The sequence below is a fragment of the Mus pahari genome, chromosome 8 (assembly GCF_900095145.1).
Source record: "Mus pahari chromosome 8, PAHARI_EIJ_v1.1, whole genome shotgun sequence".
Classification (NCBI taxonomy): domain Eukaryota; kingdom Metazoa; phylum Chordata; class Mammalia; order Rodentia; family Muridae; genus Mus; species Mus pahari.
In genome coordinates this window covers 8,191,482-8,207,917 of record NC_034597.1, presented here as the reverse complement: position 1 = coordinate 8,207,917, position 16,436 = coordinate 8,191,482, and the positions used below count along the sequence as shown (strand labels likewise).

At 36.8% G+C, this 16,436-nt stretch overlaps 1 protein-coding gene across 1 annotated transcript in view; it reads right to left on the bottom strand.

The window, feature by feature from the left end:
• Top2b (DNA topoisomerase II beta) overlaps nucleotides 1–16,436 on the bottom strand; it is a 70,001-nt gene that overhangs the window by 50,970 nt on the left and 2,595 nt on the right. The window contains exons 2-3 of the mRNA XM_021202964.2: nucleotides 2,629–2,784; nucleotides 1,126–1,216 (exon numbers count right to left, since the gene is read on the bottom strand). Of these exons, the coding sequence (XP_021058623.1) occupies nucleotides 1,126–1,216; nucleotides 2,629–2,784 (247 nt within the window). The remainder of the gene's footprint in view (nucleotides 1–1,125; nucleotides 1,217–2,628; nucleotides 2,785–16,436) is intronic.

Here is a 16,436-nt window from a genome sequence, read left to right as displayed (position 1 = left end):
CATGTGCGTGTGCGTGTGTGTGCGCGCGCGCGCACACACACACACACACACACACACACAAGGCAGTGGCTGTTTATTGACCTACAAATATAAAAAAGAACAAAAGTAAATCTACTTAAAAGTAAAACATAGGGTTTACTTTATATCTTAGTGACAGTTACCTTGTCTTAGTCTCCTTTAATAAACTAATGATTTTATATACATATTAAACTAGTTTTTTAACTGAAGTCTTTTTTTAACTGAAGTCTTTAATGCCCTTATGATTCAAAACTCTAAATCTTAAACTCATTATAAAAACACTTTTCTTTATATAATTAGTTTCTCAAAACCTTACAAACGAAGACCCTCAGTCTCCAGGCTGTAAGCCTGTGTAACAGGCCTCAGTAGTAGAGACCAGCATGAACGCAAAGGATAACTGGGTTTACCCCATCACTTTTCTGAAGGACGTACAGGAGAAAGCTCAGAAATTGACAAAATCAGTCTAAAAAACCTCAAGCTATATTAGTGAGGTGAGCAGAGAAAGTCCAAGGCTAAAAGCATTTATAAAGCATAAACATTGACTAAGTCAGGCGGCATAGCCACTGACTAACTGTACTAGTCACAGACTGCGAAGGAAGCAGAGATGACTAAACTAAGCTACCCAACAAAAACACCTAATCAGTTGGTGAGAAAACTACATTTACACGTCCTATCTCCACTCACACACTCTACCAAGATAAGGCCTTGCAGTCTCCCTATGTAACATGCTTCTGAAATAACCACGATACTAATAAAACCCAGATGAGGGCACATAGAGATCCTTCTCTATGGAATATGAATGCAACACACTAACTTTACACATGAAAAAAATCAGGAAAACATTAGGAAGCAAAGAAATACAAAACTATTACAGTTGCATATCATTTTTTCTGAAAAACATATTTAACATACATATTTATTATCAATTAATATTATTTATATTAATGTTAATTTTTATATATCATGTGTTATTGGTATTTTATATATTTGCATATATTTTAAAATAAAACCCAGCAAAATACTTTATAAGATTATACTGTAAGACTTGCAGTACATGGCTAATACACTGACAGAAAAACATGCATTACATCCTAAATAAGTACTCACCCAAAATTTCATCGAAGATCTTGTATAAGCCTGGAACAAAGGTAACCTCTCTGCAGTTCATCCCTACATCTTCATCATACACCCACATTACCTGTGTTAAGAGAATGATTCAAAACAGTTCTATTACACCACAAATTCTGAACTCCAATTTTAGATAACATAAATCCACACTCTCAACAAGTTACGTAAACACACATCTATAATCTCAACACTCAGAGAAAGCTGAGGAAAGAGAACTGCCACAATCTGACGCTAATCTGGGCTACATGTAAATCAATGTTAGTCAGAACTACAAAGTAAAACCCAGTCTCAAAAAAAAAAAAAAAAATGGGGGGCTGGAGAGATGGCTCAGCAGGTAAGAGCACTGACTACTCTTCTGAAGGTCCTGAGTTCAAATCCCAGCAACCACATGGTGGCTCACAACCATCCATAATGAGATCTGACGTCCTCTTCTGGAGTGTCTGAAGACAGCTACAGTGTACATATAATAAATAAATAAATATTTTAAAAAAATGAATAAAACAAAACAAAATCAAATACAAACAAACAAAAAAACCTAAAAATCCATATTGTCAGTTACTCTATTTAAAACAGGCATTCAAAGTAACCCTGAAGTCAAGTCCAGTAGTCTCACATTGAACTTAAATAACTAAAATTAAAAAGTTATCAAGTTGCATTGCTTGTATTTTATTCACACATAAGGTCAGCTTTAATATAAGTCTGTAACTCAGTAATAGTTTGTGCTGAGCCATGTATAAGGCGCTGGCTCAATCCCCAGTGTCCAACAAAATACCTCGAACTTCAGTTTCATAAAGCAGGGGCTAAGAGTCCTAATTCTAACCATTCTACAGCAGATGGGAACCCCAAATCAAATTCCTGTTTTCTGGAAATTTCTGTTCTCTGTCAAGAACGATGAATCACTAGAAATAATACCTACATAATGTTTAAAATAATGAAGAACATCTATTTACTTTCTACTTTCACTTCATAATTTATCCTTATTCTATAGAGAAAAATAGCAGAGTAAAACAATAAAAGCCTGACTTTGGACTTCCAAAAATGTCAAATCAAGTAGGATAATATATGTAAGCCAAAGCCACAGTAAATATAAATAAATCAGTTCTAGAAGGTACCACTATTAAAGTAAACCTCAGCACACACTACGTTAAATTTTTAACCAATTCTTATGGTACCGTTTTATTCCACACTTCTATATTCTGATGTCCTTATCTCCATAAGTAATGAACAGATTTCCATTTCTCCTAGGTCTCTCTCAGGCTTCATTTTGGTTTATTTTGTTTTGTTTTTCTTTTGGTATGAGTTTCAGGCCCAGAGCCCTGAGCATTGTGAACTATATCCTTAGCTCCTCTGTCCTTTTTAATCATGATCATAAACAGATATAAAGTTACAGACTTACAAACTACATAACCATAGCTTTATTAAAATATTTTAAAAGGAGATATGCATATCCTCTAGTGTCAATCAATTTTAGCAGGTAATTGCCTGTGTCAATGGTTCCACTGATCCAATGTATGTATCAGGACGAAGGAGAATATGCTCCAGTTGGGTCTTCTTCTGGTACACTCTCTCAACAGACAACTTCTTAGTAGAGTCATTTTTGTTTGCTGTCTCCAACTCTTCCTTTTTTGTAGCATTGTTCTGTTAGAAAAAGAGTCTAAATTAAATTTAAATATCCCAAACTAAGGGGCAAACAAAAATGTGTATGGAAACATGACATGGGATCCATCTTTCAGTCTCACTAATGTCACCTACTACTAGCTAGCACTTAGACAACCTTATACTAATCAGAATCAGTAGAAAGGCCCCACCTCTCTAAGATATCAAGGTAATGTTTTGTGTTCCCCAAAATTTCCCAAAGGATTCATTCACACTGCAGTCAGGTTACAGAAACAGAATAAAAACTGAATGGCTCTGAGGGTCATACAAAACAGTTGATGTAGTTAATAAATACAATATGGCCAAGATTATCATGGTTATAAAGTGCTCAGGTTGCTCATCTTAGTAGATCATGCCAGTTTCAGTTCAGGTTGACCCAATACTAAAGCATCTATAGACTCATTCCTCTGCCAGTTCCAAGGATACAGAGCTAAGTAATGGTAATGGTAACTATTTCTACAACATCTGAGAACCAAACCAAACTTCTAAGTCTAAAGACTCCCCTCTTCTTCACAGCAACAGAGCATTTCCTTCTAGATTCCCCAATGCTGACTAATGTGGCATCTTAGTAATAAAGGACGTTAGGATGGCCTATTTTCAGTTTCTTAACATAAACATAATACCATGTTGTAAATTACATCCTTAAAATGTCACTATATATGTTGCAAAATAAAAATCTATGCTTTTTGAATAATCTAAACAAACATACCAAAATAGGACTTGAAACAGAAAAACCTTAGGGAATTCAAATATTAACTGTAATTTCTTAAGGTCATGAATGTATTTATATATATATATATATATATATATATATTTATATATATTTAAAAGTACTTAATAATGTTTAAAATACTAATTTTACTGAATTTTGCTATAGTTATATTTTCTTTCATTTAGACACTTATCTATTAATAGTGCCAATTCACTTAAAATAGCTTTGTACAAAAGAAAATAATTCCATAAGGTTTTCATATTCTATTTCTGTCAAGAGTTTGATGATAAACTAAATGGCCAAAAAGATGAACTAATTTTTAAAGTACCAGTTCCCAAACTACTACTACTATTTTCTGCTATTACGATGTTTATAGAAATAAACTATTTTTAAAATGGGCACTGTGACGGGATTGTCAATTTAATGAGATGTAGAATAACCTAGAAGACAAACTTGTGGATGTATCTGTGAGGATGTTTCAAGAACAGTTTAACAAAAATGGATTAAAAGCTACCCTGACTGTGAGCAGCTTACGTAAGGTAAATAGGCTAGGAGAAAACAAGGGCATCACCAGCAATCCCCCCGGCCTCCTGAATGCACGTGTAATCTGACCTGTCAGCTCACAGGATGGCCTGCTCCCACAGTCAGAGCCACTCTCACGCCTGCCCTCCCCTCTGAACTGCCCAGAGTTACCCCCACTTTGTCCTAGATTTAACTAACATCTCCCAACTGGGAACATTCTGATGCAGCTGCAGCTACCATTTTGGGGGTCTTCAACGTAATCACTGTTTGTTGTAATTGACTGAACTGACCCTCCACTCTAATCTCTGTCCTCTTCAAGCTTTGTTCTCAGGTATTTTATCACAGCAGAGAGAAAAGTAATAACCTATACAGGCCTTCAGAATAGTTAGCACAAAGATCATAAGCACTAAAATCAATCTCTAATTACTTTAAAATGTAAGACATACTAATTCACAGGAAGGTAATTTTCTATCACTAACTTAGAAAGGCGTCTCAATGCATGTACTATTGGCATAAAGGTTGCAAACCTATAACAAGCACATAGGAAAAAAACTTTCCCATCAAGTTTATAACTCTAAAGCAAACATCAAAATAAAAATATTTTCAATATTAAGTCAACCTGAAGTCAGTGTCTACATAACTTAGATTTCAAAATTTGCCTTAGGAGTTTTTGCTAAACTGCACTGGAATCTGAAGATGGACAGCAGGGATAAAGCCCTACCTCAAAACATTTTCAACAAGTTAACCACATTCCTGCACCTTCTTAACAAATGGTTACCACCACCACCACCCCACCTTCTACCTACTCCCAAATGGCTGTAAGAGAAAAAGAGAAGGCGAGAATCTAACCTATCATGTTCAAAGAATGAAATCTTAAAAGTCAGAACACATAGTGTAATGTCAACAAGATTGAAGTTTAGGGAACTCCAACCCCCCTTCCCTACCAAACACAGACTAAACTGTAATCAATGAACCATTCATCCTTGTAAGAAATCCAGAAACTGCTTAAGAGGTCGTGTCTCTTGAGTGGAAAATACAAAATGGCATCCAAGCCCAGGACCCCTCTCAGCAAGGCAGACCTGAGGAAATGCAGCTTCTTTCCCAGAGCAGCCTTCAAAGGAAAAGCAGGAGGGCTACCACAGGGACTGTGGGCTGTCTGTGTGAATCTATGCAAGCACTGGCAACAGTAACTGAACTGAGAACAAAGGAAATCAAATGATTTAGTCCAGCACCCAGAGTCTGTAGTTTTAGGGATAGACATTAGGTGGAGCTCTAGTACCATGGCTTATTACAGAGTGTGTGAGAGGACACAGTAGGGCAGAGGAGTTGCCCAGACTGTTCCCTAAATAAAGATCTAGACACAGCTCTTCAGTGAACAAGCCCAGAGGTGTCATACCCCTAGCCATGGTTGCAAAGTCTCCTGACTCTCTAAATGGACTAACCAGCTGGAGAAACTACCCAGACTAGAACCCGACTGTTAGAACCTGAGAGAAAGCAACACAAATAAAGAAAAGGGGAAACACAAAAAATAAAATGAAATGAAATGAAATAAATAAAATAAAATAAAAAATAATAATAAAAAAAAAACAACATTCCAAGAGATAGGTTTAAATCTCCGTGGACTGCCCTAAGGAAATGGGTGCTCCCATTTGTAATCCTAGAACTCGAGAAGTTAAGGCAGAAGGACTGCTATAAATAAAGTTTAGACTAGGCTAGAGAAGGATCTTGAGGGGAGGGGAGAAGGGTGGAGGAAAAGGAGGGGAGGGGACAGGATGAGAGGGGACAGGAGAAGACAAGAGAGAAAGAGAAAAGGAAAAAATAATGGCAATGAAAAGATAAAGAAAAGGGAGAAACGGAGGTAAGAAGCAGCTCAGGGGACTGTCCAGATACACAACAAAACCAGCAAATCAGTAAAGTAGTAAACAAAGTGAGGTAAACAGATAATAAATGAAAAGACTCAAACATTATTACTAAAACTGAAGAATAACATAAAATATACGAAGACTCAACTTGGTCAATCACAAGAAAAAATAGTAACTATGAAGAAAGAAATGACAATGACAAAGGAACCAACAGAGAAAGAATTAAGAAAAATGAAAAGAACTTGACTCACTTGTGGGTTATCATCAGTCAAACAGAACTTAACAAAATGTCTCAAAGGAGAAGATAAAAATGGGAAGAAGTTCCAAATATGAGGAGAGAAATTGACAAATTTAAGAAGCTCACAGTCAAGCAAGCACAAACCTAAGGAACCTCTACTAAGATACATAATCAAACTGTCAAAGTCATGGATAAGCCATAGGCCTATCCAGGATGCAATGAGTTCAATTCCCAATCTCATGGAAAAAGTCACAAGGGGGAGAATCCTGACAGCAATACAAGAAAACAATTCTCATATACTAGAGAGTTCTATTAGTTTCCCAACAGTTACTCAACAGATACAGACTAAAACATAAGGAGGATGAGCCATTCAAACCTAGTAACCAAAACTACTGGCAAAAGTGCCCTACAAACATTCTAAAGATTAAAAATAACTTTTTAATCTTTAAGTTGTAAAGAAGAAAGTAAACAAAAGCCGAGCAGAGTTACTGATGACAATCCATAGAGCTGAAGCAAAAGCTACATGAAAAGATAAGCCTTTCTGGGAAAACCAAATATAGAACTTCCAATATTACTGTAGGAGGATGCTTTAAAGTATGGTATAAGTGTTACAGTAGAAATTAAACAATATGCTTGTAAACTATTTAAGAATCAAAGAAGAAATCACAAAATAACTTAGAAAATATATGAGGATAAATAAAAGCAAAAAAGGCATCAAAACTTATAGGATCAAGACAAAGTGGTACCACATTTAAAATTTTAAAATGAAGATGCTGAACCAATAGCATACATTAAGAAACTATGCATAGAAGTAAATCTAAAATTAATAGACAGGAGTCTATTAAGATTCACGTCTCTCAGCCTTACTGTTGCCTTCCTTATAGATGTTCCTTTGGCATGAGAATAAATTGGAAAAAAAGTCATCAAATAAATATACACTACATACAATTAATGCACTGCCTAAAACTCCAGAGAAGAGAGATGAGAGATCAGCCAAAGGCCAAGTAACTAGTCATGTACAGTGTACCCATGATGGCTATAGGAGCAGAAATGAGGAACGCCAGGGACTGAAGTGCTCGCACAAGTAGCTAGACTGTATGCTACTAATCATACTTCATCTAGGACTTCATTACCACCTAATCACCAAGACCACTTCTGAGAAACTGGCCTCATTTGTAACCAAAATGGTCCCTGTTTGTTCTACCTGGACCTGAGGCAACATAAACTAGGTTTGTCCTCAGTTGCAGCCAAGTGTAGCATATGTACAATAAATCATGCCATTTTGACATCTCAGAGGAAAGATTGTTTTTAAATGCTTAAAGTCAATGAAAGCAAAAGTTGTGCTTTTTGTTTTTTAAGATCAACAAAATACACAAATGCTTTTTATGGTTTAAATGTGCAATTATCTCACACAGGCTCATGTTTCAAATGACTGTTCTCAAGCTACTGGTATTATTTTGGGAGGATGTGGAACCATGAGGAGGTGGGTACTAGCCTGCATCAACAGGTCAGTAGAAGCAGGCTGCTGAAGGCTACACTTACCATTGGCACTAACCTAAACCCTGAGAATGACTGATCACACACTCTGTACACCTCCCTGCTACAAAAGAATGACATTTCCTAAAACCATGAACCAAAGTAAATCTCCTCCTTGAAGCCGTTTTAGTCAGGTATTTTGGTCACAGCGATGCAAAGGTAACTCAGCCTGAAACTGGAGCTAAAGAAGCACAGTCACCGCTGTGCTTGACCCTGAATTTGGTTTAGTCTTTTGAACTGATTTATGGGAGCAAATTGCAAGAGGTTTGCTATGTAAACTAGAGAAATTCTAAAATGCTATGAGTAGAGTTTAATGGATACTTCAAGTAGAAGTTCAAAAAGATAAGAATGATAATAGAAAAGTAGACAGTGAAATCTGAAACCAAAGTTTCAGGTGCAAACAAGGACTGTTGGAACGTGTAACCATTCCTACTACAACTGGCAAATAATTTCCGTATATTTTGCAACATCCTGGTGTTGTAGACTGCTGTTTGTATGTTATGCTCCCTCAGGAGTACCCATATTCAGGTGTAGTCAGGCAAAATCTTAATTAGAGCCTGTGATTGGGCAGTGGAAGGGAAGGTGGAGCTGAAAGTTTTAGAGAGGGGACAGAGAGACAGAGAGGAGGGAGATGGAGACAAGATGGAACCTAAAGAAGATGAACCAGATCTAAGTGGCCTAAAAAAACACAGATAGCAATGGATATCATTGAAGGACAACTGAGTGACATAGGGTACATTTGCCCCATCTAGGTGTGTAGCTTGTATTTATATCAATTGAGTTTTGAGTTCTTTATGTGGGCATTTGGGGGGTTGAAGATTTACTGTTGTAAATCTGACTGATAAATTACAAGCCTCTAGAGTTTTCATTTACTGGATTACTGGAATTTGTGACAGCTAGCCACAGGGGGCAAATGGCTTGGGAAATGGGAAATTTGAGGGGTTTAGAGGTAGGCTAACCTCAGAAACCTGGGAAGACCTCAGTTTGCAGCTCCCAATTGGGGAGGGGAGACTGTGTAGACAGCATTAACATGGATTTTTTTTTTTTTAATAATTACACTCTACATCCTGGAAATCTGAAGGAGGCTTAATTTAATGGACTAATAATTTAGCACAGCAATTTTCAAAAAGGCAGAAATATTTGGGATGTAGCATGGTTGTTGCTAGCAAATTAATATTAGCCAGCCTTGCTAAGGAGGAAAAAATGTGATTTGTCCAGAAAAGGAGCATTAGCAAGACCAAGAGCTCATAACAGTTAAGGAGATTAGAAGTGTTCAAATGAAACTAAGCAATTTACACACCAGGACAATAACAATTGTTGGCAAAACTCCACCCATCACAGGCTCCAGCATGCTGTGCTTACTTGGGGTCTTCTGGGAAGTGTTTCCCAGGCTTAGCTGTCCAAGAACTCAAAGGCCACTGCAGTTGTGGTCCAAAATGGCCAAGCTACATCTAAAACTATGATTCTGTTTTTACAAATATTCAGAATGTAGGGACTACAGAATCAGAATATTCCATCAAGAATATGAGAAACGTCTATGAAACCAGCAGTCTGACAGAAAGTGACCTATCACAGAACCTTCAAACTATGAGAATAATGCTTCACTTGAAATGGAGACCACAAGAAAACTAGGCACTAAGTAGATCCAGACCAAGAGGGCACATGTGGGTTTCAGATGGCTAGGACATAAGGGTGGGTCCATTCAAGTTTACTGAAGCTTACGTGGTGCAAATGCATGTCTTTGATGCTACATGTGGGGCTATAGGACTCAGTGTTTGTCCTACTGAACAGTGCTCTGTGTTTGGCTTGTTTTTCCCTTGGTACTCTTCTGTTCTTCATTTTTGAAACAGTAATATCAACCACATGCTATAGTATATTGATGTTCACACCATTTTTATCTTATAAAGAATCAAAAAGGGATTGGTTTGTGTCTAAGTGGAGACACCTACACTTTTGAACAATGTCAAGTTAGATTGAATACACGGTGAGATGGCCCTAAGTCTAAGAAAAACAGGGTTGCTATGATTTGAATATGACATGCCCCACACAGGCTCAGTTCTGAATGCTTGGGAGTGTTACTTTGGAAGACAGTGTACGTTTTATGTGATGAGGCCTAGCTATAGAAATCTGTCACTAGAGCCGGGTGTGGTGGCGCACGCCTTTAATCCCAGCACTCGGGAGGCAGAGGCAGGCGGATTTCTGAGTTCGAGGCCAGCCTGGTCTACAGAGTGAGTTCCAGGACAGCCAAGGCTACAAAGAGAAACCCTGTCTCGAAAAACCAAAAAAAAAAAAAAAAAGAAAAAAAGAAATCTGTCACTAAGGCTGAGTCTTTGAAAGCTACCTGGACCCAACTCCTACTGCACTCTGCTTCCTAATCTAACATGATATAAATAGTCAATACTATATGATTCTGTCACTACCCCCAATAAGTCTTTTCTCCCTATTTCCATCAGGTATCTCAGCACAGCAGCACAAAAGAGACAAATACAATTTAGCTACAAAATTCTTTGAAAAAAAGTGTAACTGAAATTGAAACAAAAGAGAGGCATTATAACTTACAGAAAGCAGGTTTTCTAAGAGACAGCTAAAACTATATGCCAATTAAATAACCTAGAAGAAATTGATGAATTTCAAGATAAATAAATTTACCCTTGCTTAATTATACAGAATGAAATAAATCTAAACAAGAAGGGAGAGATAAGAAGTTAAGAATGTATGCTATGGAGAACATGGTCCACCAAATCAACTAAGCAGGGCACAGACGGGCTCATCGAAACTGAAATGGCAAGGACAAGGCCTGTGTGAGCCTGCACCAGATCGTCTGGATGCATGTTACAGCTGTTAGCTTGGTGTGTCTCTGACGCTTTTCCTCCTACTGGGTCGCCTTGTCCAGCCTGGAGATGAGGGCTTTTGACTTGTCTTATTACATCTTGTTTTGTCCTGTGTGACTGTCACTTCTTGAAGGCCTGCTCTTTTCTAAAGAGAAAATGAAGGGAGACTGGATCTGAGAAAGAAGGAAGGTGGGGTGGGGGTAAAGCTGGAGAGAGAGGCAAAAGGTAATCTGATAGATAAAAAGAAAGAATATGTGCTGCTCTTAAAGGGTCCCAAGTTGGGATTCCACGTCAGGTGGCTCACAGCCACCTGACACTCCAGCTCCAATGGATCTGACATCTCCTCTTCTAGTCTCTATAACAGTAGTTCTCAATTTGTGGGCAATGACCTCTTAAAGGGCCAAATGACCTTTTCACAGGGGTCCCATCTCTGATATCCTATATATCAGATATTTACATTGTGATTCAAAATAGCAGCTAAATTACAGTTACAAATTAGCAACAAGAGTAATTCTATGGTTGGGGCTCACCACAACATGAGGAACTGTATTAATGGGTCTCAGCATTAAGAAGATTGAGAACCGCTGCTCTCTCTACAGACAGTCACATACATGTGGTAGATACTTAGAGACATACATGTAAATAAAACAAAAATAATAAATCTTAAGAAAAAATTTCTATCACCATAGATTTTATATAACCTTAAGAGAACAGAGTATTTTTAAATTGTTTAATGGCTTATCAAACTACAGTATTAAACTGAGCATAGTATTATATACTTGAATTCCCAGAACTTGGGAAGCAGAAGCAGGAGAACTGCCACAAAGTTGAGGCCAACTAGGTTACAAAGCAAGTTCCAACTAGAATGGCTCAATGGTTAAGAAAAATTGCTGTTCTTAAAAAGGAGTTCAGTTCCTGGCACCCATAGCACAACTACTTGTAAGTCTAGTCCCAGAAGATCTGATAACCCCTCAGTCTCCCAGTCACTACGCTCACAGGTGTGTGTAAAGGCATGAACACATTCACATAAAATACAAGTAACTACAATGTCTATTGAGCAAAGTTACCCAAAAAGTCCATTTTTTAGAAAATTTATATATATATATATATATATATATATATATGCATAGCACAGAATATGAATGCATATATACCAATAAAATTTTCTATAGAAAATATAAATATAAATGGGTCATTTTATTTTTACTTTTGATACATTTTCTAAATTTCTATAATGAATTCACAAAGGGTGTTTAAAGCTGATTAACTCATGCATGTGAAGATATAATTAAACTAGAATAAAACTGAATATTTGACTAAAAGCACTGTTTATACTTAACTATTACTTCTGCTGCCTAAACTTCCTCATTACTGTCTGGATAAAAGTAAAACCAAAATACACAAATAATACTGGCAGCCTTAGCAAAGTAGAAAGCAGAAATTTCATTCAAATTGTCTTTTATGTTCCTGTTCTCAGCAAATTTTTGAGAATTTATCCACTGGCTTGCTAGCCCCAACATAAAAGCTTCCCATCATACAAGATTTTCTAGCAGAAATATGCAAGGTCTCATTCAGTTCATGGATATTAGCAGAACTTAACTCTAGAGAATACTCTGGTCAGGCCACTGAAAATCAAAATCTGGAGGTATAGGGAGAGAAAAAAAAAATGTCCCTTAGTTAATTAATGAGATGGCTTTGTGCCCAGGAAAAGCTGAAAGTACAAACACCCTGGCAGTACTGAGAACAGGAACAGAAGAAACAAGAAAGACTTCTGCCCTTGTTATCAACAATACCTCTATCTTTATAAGAAGATGTTGTGCCAATAGCTTAAACAGTTTTAACACTGTTTCTGAAGGCATTAAGAACACAGGAAATTAGTTTCAACTAACACAGACTGTAAACTATCTACACATTTTCTTCAGAAACATCCTCCCAAACCAAGCTTTCCCTAAGATAAAAAGCATACAGACACTTATCACAGGGTTAGAGATGTGTGTGCTCTCACTTATCTGTCACCTGCTGTGCGCCAGCATGATGGGAGGTATATGGAATATTCCAATACTTACATAAGAGCTCCACCAAGTAAATGCTACCATTATGATTCCCTAGTGTATGTGGAATGAGGTATGAAGAAAACTTAACATTTAACAAAGCCAAATTATGAAACTGTGTGATCTTAGTTCATAGCCCATACTTTCCATCATGCTTTTATACTAGCTAGGTACACACACTCTGAAAAGGAGATAAAAAATCCTTCCTTTTTTATGTCAATGTAAAAAGATCAGTAGACAGAAAGAGACAGGCTTATCTCATACTCTGTCCTATTAGGGTACAAAAGAAGTTGTTTTGCTTTTAATGTTTTAGAGGAAGACTGTGGTAAAGAATGATGGTTAAGAGCTAACCCAATTCACAGCCCACAACTGTCTCTGCCACATGTCCTACCAGCACCTGATCTACTTTCTACCTCCTGTTTCCCTATTGATAACTTGGAAAAATAAAAGCTTTTGTTTAAAACAGGGGTTCTATTTATAGTGAGGTTTTACAAAGATGCACAAGAGGCTTGCTTTTAAAAGTGTACTTAGAATGGAACTCTCACCATCTACGTGTTTAACAGACTTGAGACTACAGGTGACCAAGCATACTTCTATTCAGTTTACAAAAAGTACTTCTAAGTCCTGTGACATTACCTTTACTGGAGAATTGAGTGCTATCTACAAGTGCTGAATGATAGCCACAGGAAGGTAGTATTTGAATACCCCGTTCATCAACAAGAACTGAGGGTGGAATATATATCCAGATTTTTGCTAAACATTACAAAAGATATAAAAAAGGAAACGATGTGGTCTCTGAATTGCTAAGTTTATGTTATTGTTAAGACAAAATTATCATATATAAATATTCCCTAGAAGGGCATATGTTTTATGATAGAGTAACAAAAGTTTGATTTAAAAAGAGCATAAACCAAAAATATAAATAAAAAGAGCGTAATCTGAAAAATAAGTTTAGTGAGACTCTTAAGGTAGCCTTAAAGAGCACTTAAGATTTAGACTGCTGGGGCTCGAGCTAGCTCAGTGGTTAAGAGCCCGGCTGCTCTTCCAGAGGTCCTGAGTTCAATTCCCAGCAACCATATGGTAGCTCATAACCATCTATAATAAGATCCAATGCCCTCTTCTGGCACACATGTATACATGCAGACAGAGCACTCATACATGAGAGAGAGAGAGAGAGAGAGAGAGAGAGAGAGAGAGAGAGAGAGAGAGAGAGAGAGAGAGAGAGAGAGAGAGAGAGAGAGAGAGAGAGAGAGAGATTTAGACTGCTAACCAGGTGCCAGGTGGTGGTGGTGCTTTTTTGATCTGAAGAAGCAGGCAGATCTCTGTGAGTTTGAGGCTAGTCTGATCTACAGAGCTAGTTCTAAGACAGATAAGGCTACACAAAGAAACAGTCTAAATAAATAGACTACTAGGCAAGAGGAAAGAGGCATTCCTGATGAAATATAAGGGGATCATCAAGTATGGAAACTATAGGTAACTAGCCTCAATGGAGAGGACACACAGATTATGAACATAGACTTAAAGGCCCACTAAACTCAAGTTCTTAAAAAAAAAAAATTAAAGTGTTTAAATATAGTGACTTTTTAAAAACAATTACTAATATCCACAATACAGGCCAACAAGATAGCGCAGTAGTTAAAAGCACCTCCCATGAAGGCAGAAGGAAAAAACAACATGCCCAAAGACTGACCTCTGACGTCCACATACTCACTGTGGTTTGTGCACATGCACAAACACATACAATCAATAAATGCAATAATTTTTAAAGAAAAATGCAGACAGAAAACCATAACTGATCAAAATGTAGAATTGTGGAGCTCAGTTGAAACTGATTCATCTACAACACAACTCCTGAACCTATGGCTCAGGAATCACTGTAAAAGGGAGGACAGAAAGACTGTTAAGAGCCAGAGAAACAGGAAACTTGCTGTGATATTGTGTCTCCTAGGACTCTCAGAAGCTATCTCCATGAAGTCCTACCAACCGGGCTGCCTAAACATGACCTGAACAAGGCTGACATGAATAGACATGTTAGCTAATTGTGAAGATGACAAGAGCAGGAAGCCTCCACCCTAGAGAAACAACTACAGGCAACTCAAAAATGCTAAGGATGGTGGAACTAATTTTCCCAAGGGAAGAGCACACCAACCAGATATCCAATGCCCAACAGCCCTGAAAACATATATAGACAAGTAGCATTATATGGATTGAGAAGGTTGTATTTATATATTTAGGAATACGCATACACACACACACACACACACACACACACACACACACACACACATATATATATATATATATATATATATATATATATATATATATATAAATAAAACAACAATTAAAGAAAAAAGACTATGGATTTGAAATAGAGCCAGGGGTAGTACATGGGAAAGTTTGGTGGGAGGAAAAGGAAAGGAGAAATGATGCAATTATCATCTCAATTATGTTTTAAGTATATGTTTAAAAATATCCACAGAAGGGTCTGGAGAGATGGCTCAGAGGTTAAGGGCACTGACTGCTCTTCCAGAGATCCCCAGCTCAATTCCCAGCAACCACTTGGTGGCTCACAACCATCTGTAATGGGATCCTATGCCCTCTTCTGGTGTGTCTGAAGACAGTGACATAAAACAAATAAAACTCACATAAAACAAATCTTTTTTTAAAAAAAATTCATGACAAAAAATATAAATATGTGATATACTATTACATATTTTTAAAGAAACTATAATGTTGTGACTATATCTTTTAAAGACAACTTTCACATATAAACATTGTAAAGTGTTATAATTCTAGGATTTGCATTATTTCAAAGTAATGAAGAGAAAGGTAGGTGACCCTGAGATGAATTTTACTGAAGCCTGATAATAGATACAAAAGTATACTATTCTGGCTACCATGTTTTTAAATATTTTGTCACTTTATGTAACTTATTTTATTTTATTTTTATTTAAAATAGAATTACATTGTTTCCTCCCTTTCTTTTTCTTCCTCCAACCCATCCCATGTTCTCCCACTATATTAATCTACAATCTAGAGTATTCATTTGAAAAATATAAGTCATAAATTTATAGTCTAGTGTTTTTTCAAACATTTGCTACAACCTGATTAAAAAAATAGTATCTTCTACTAACCAAGTTTTACAAGCTAAAAATTCAAGAAACTTGACTGCTTTAAATTTAGTGTATATTTAATTTTAAATAGTTGTACTACATTTTTCTAATTTCAGTTAGGATACTAAAAGCCAAAATCAAATCAAATTAATCATTATAAGCAAAAAGTAGTGTTAAGAATCCCTCTGTTGTATTGTCTGACACTAAAAGGTAATCTTTCATCACAAGACAGTATCAACACACACTGACTGAAGGCAGTACAGCAACCCCTTGGCTAACATAAGGTAGGTAGATTAACTCCAGTTTTGTATTACTATCCACAAACAGGTGGCAACATGAGACTAGCATCACTGTTAACACTGCCACTGTAGTAAGCCCCCAAACTCCCACAATGAAAATCTAACTTTTCACCTAGCTAAATATTCTTATGTAAAATCAACAAAAAAAGTTATTCCAGAGTGTGACTCCCTTAAACTTTGCCAGTAACAAACATTAATCCAGCACTGTGCTCCATTCAAACTCTGAATTCTCAATGTTCTGCTTAACAAAATAGGAACAGAAAGATTTAAGCTCCCTGAAAAATGTCTCACCTGCAATATGTATTGCAGATGGAATATGAGCCTATGTTAAAGCCCACATCAACTCACTGTATCATCTTCCAGCAAAGAAAACCAGCCAGGCCCTGTGTGATGGCTCACATGTGTAATCTTAGCACTCATGAAGCTAAGGAAGGAGGATCACAAGTTCAAAACCCATCTAGGTAGGA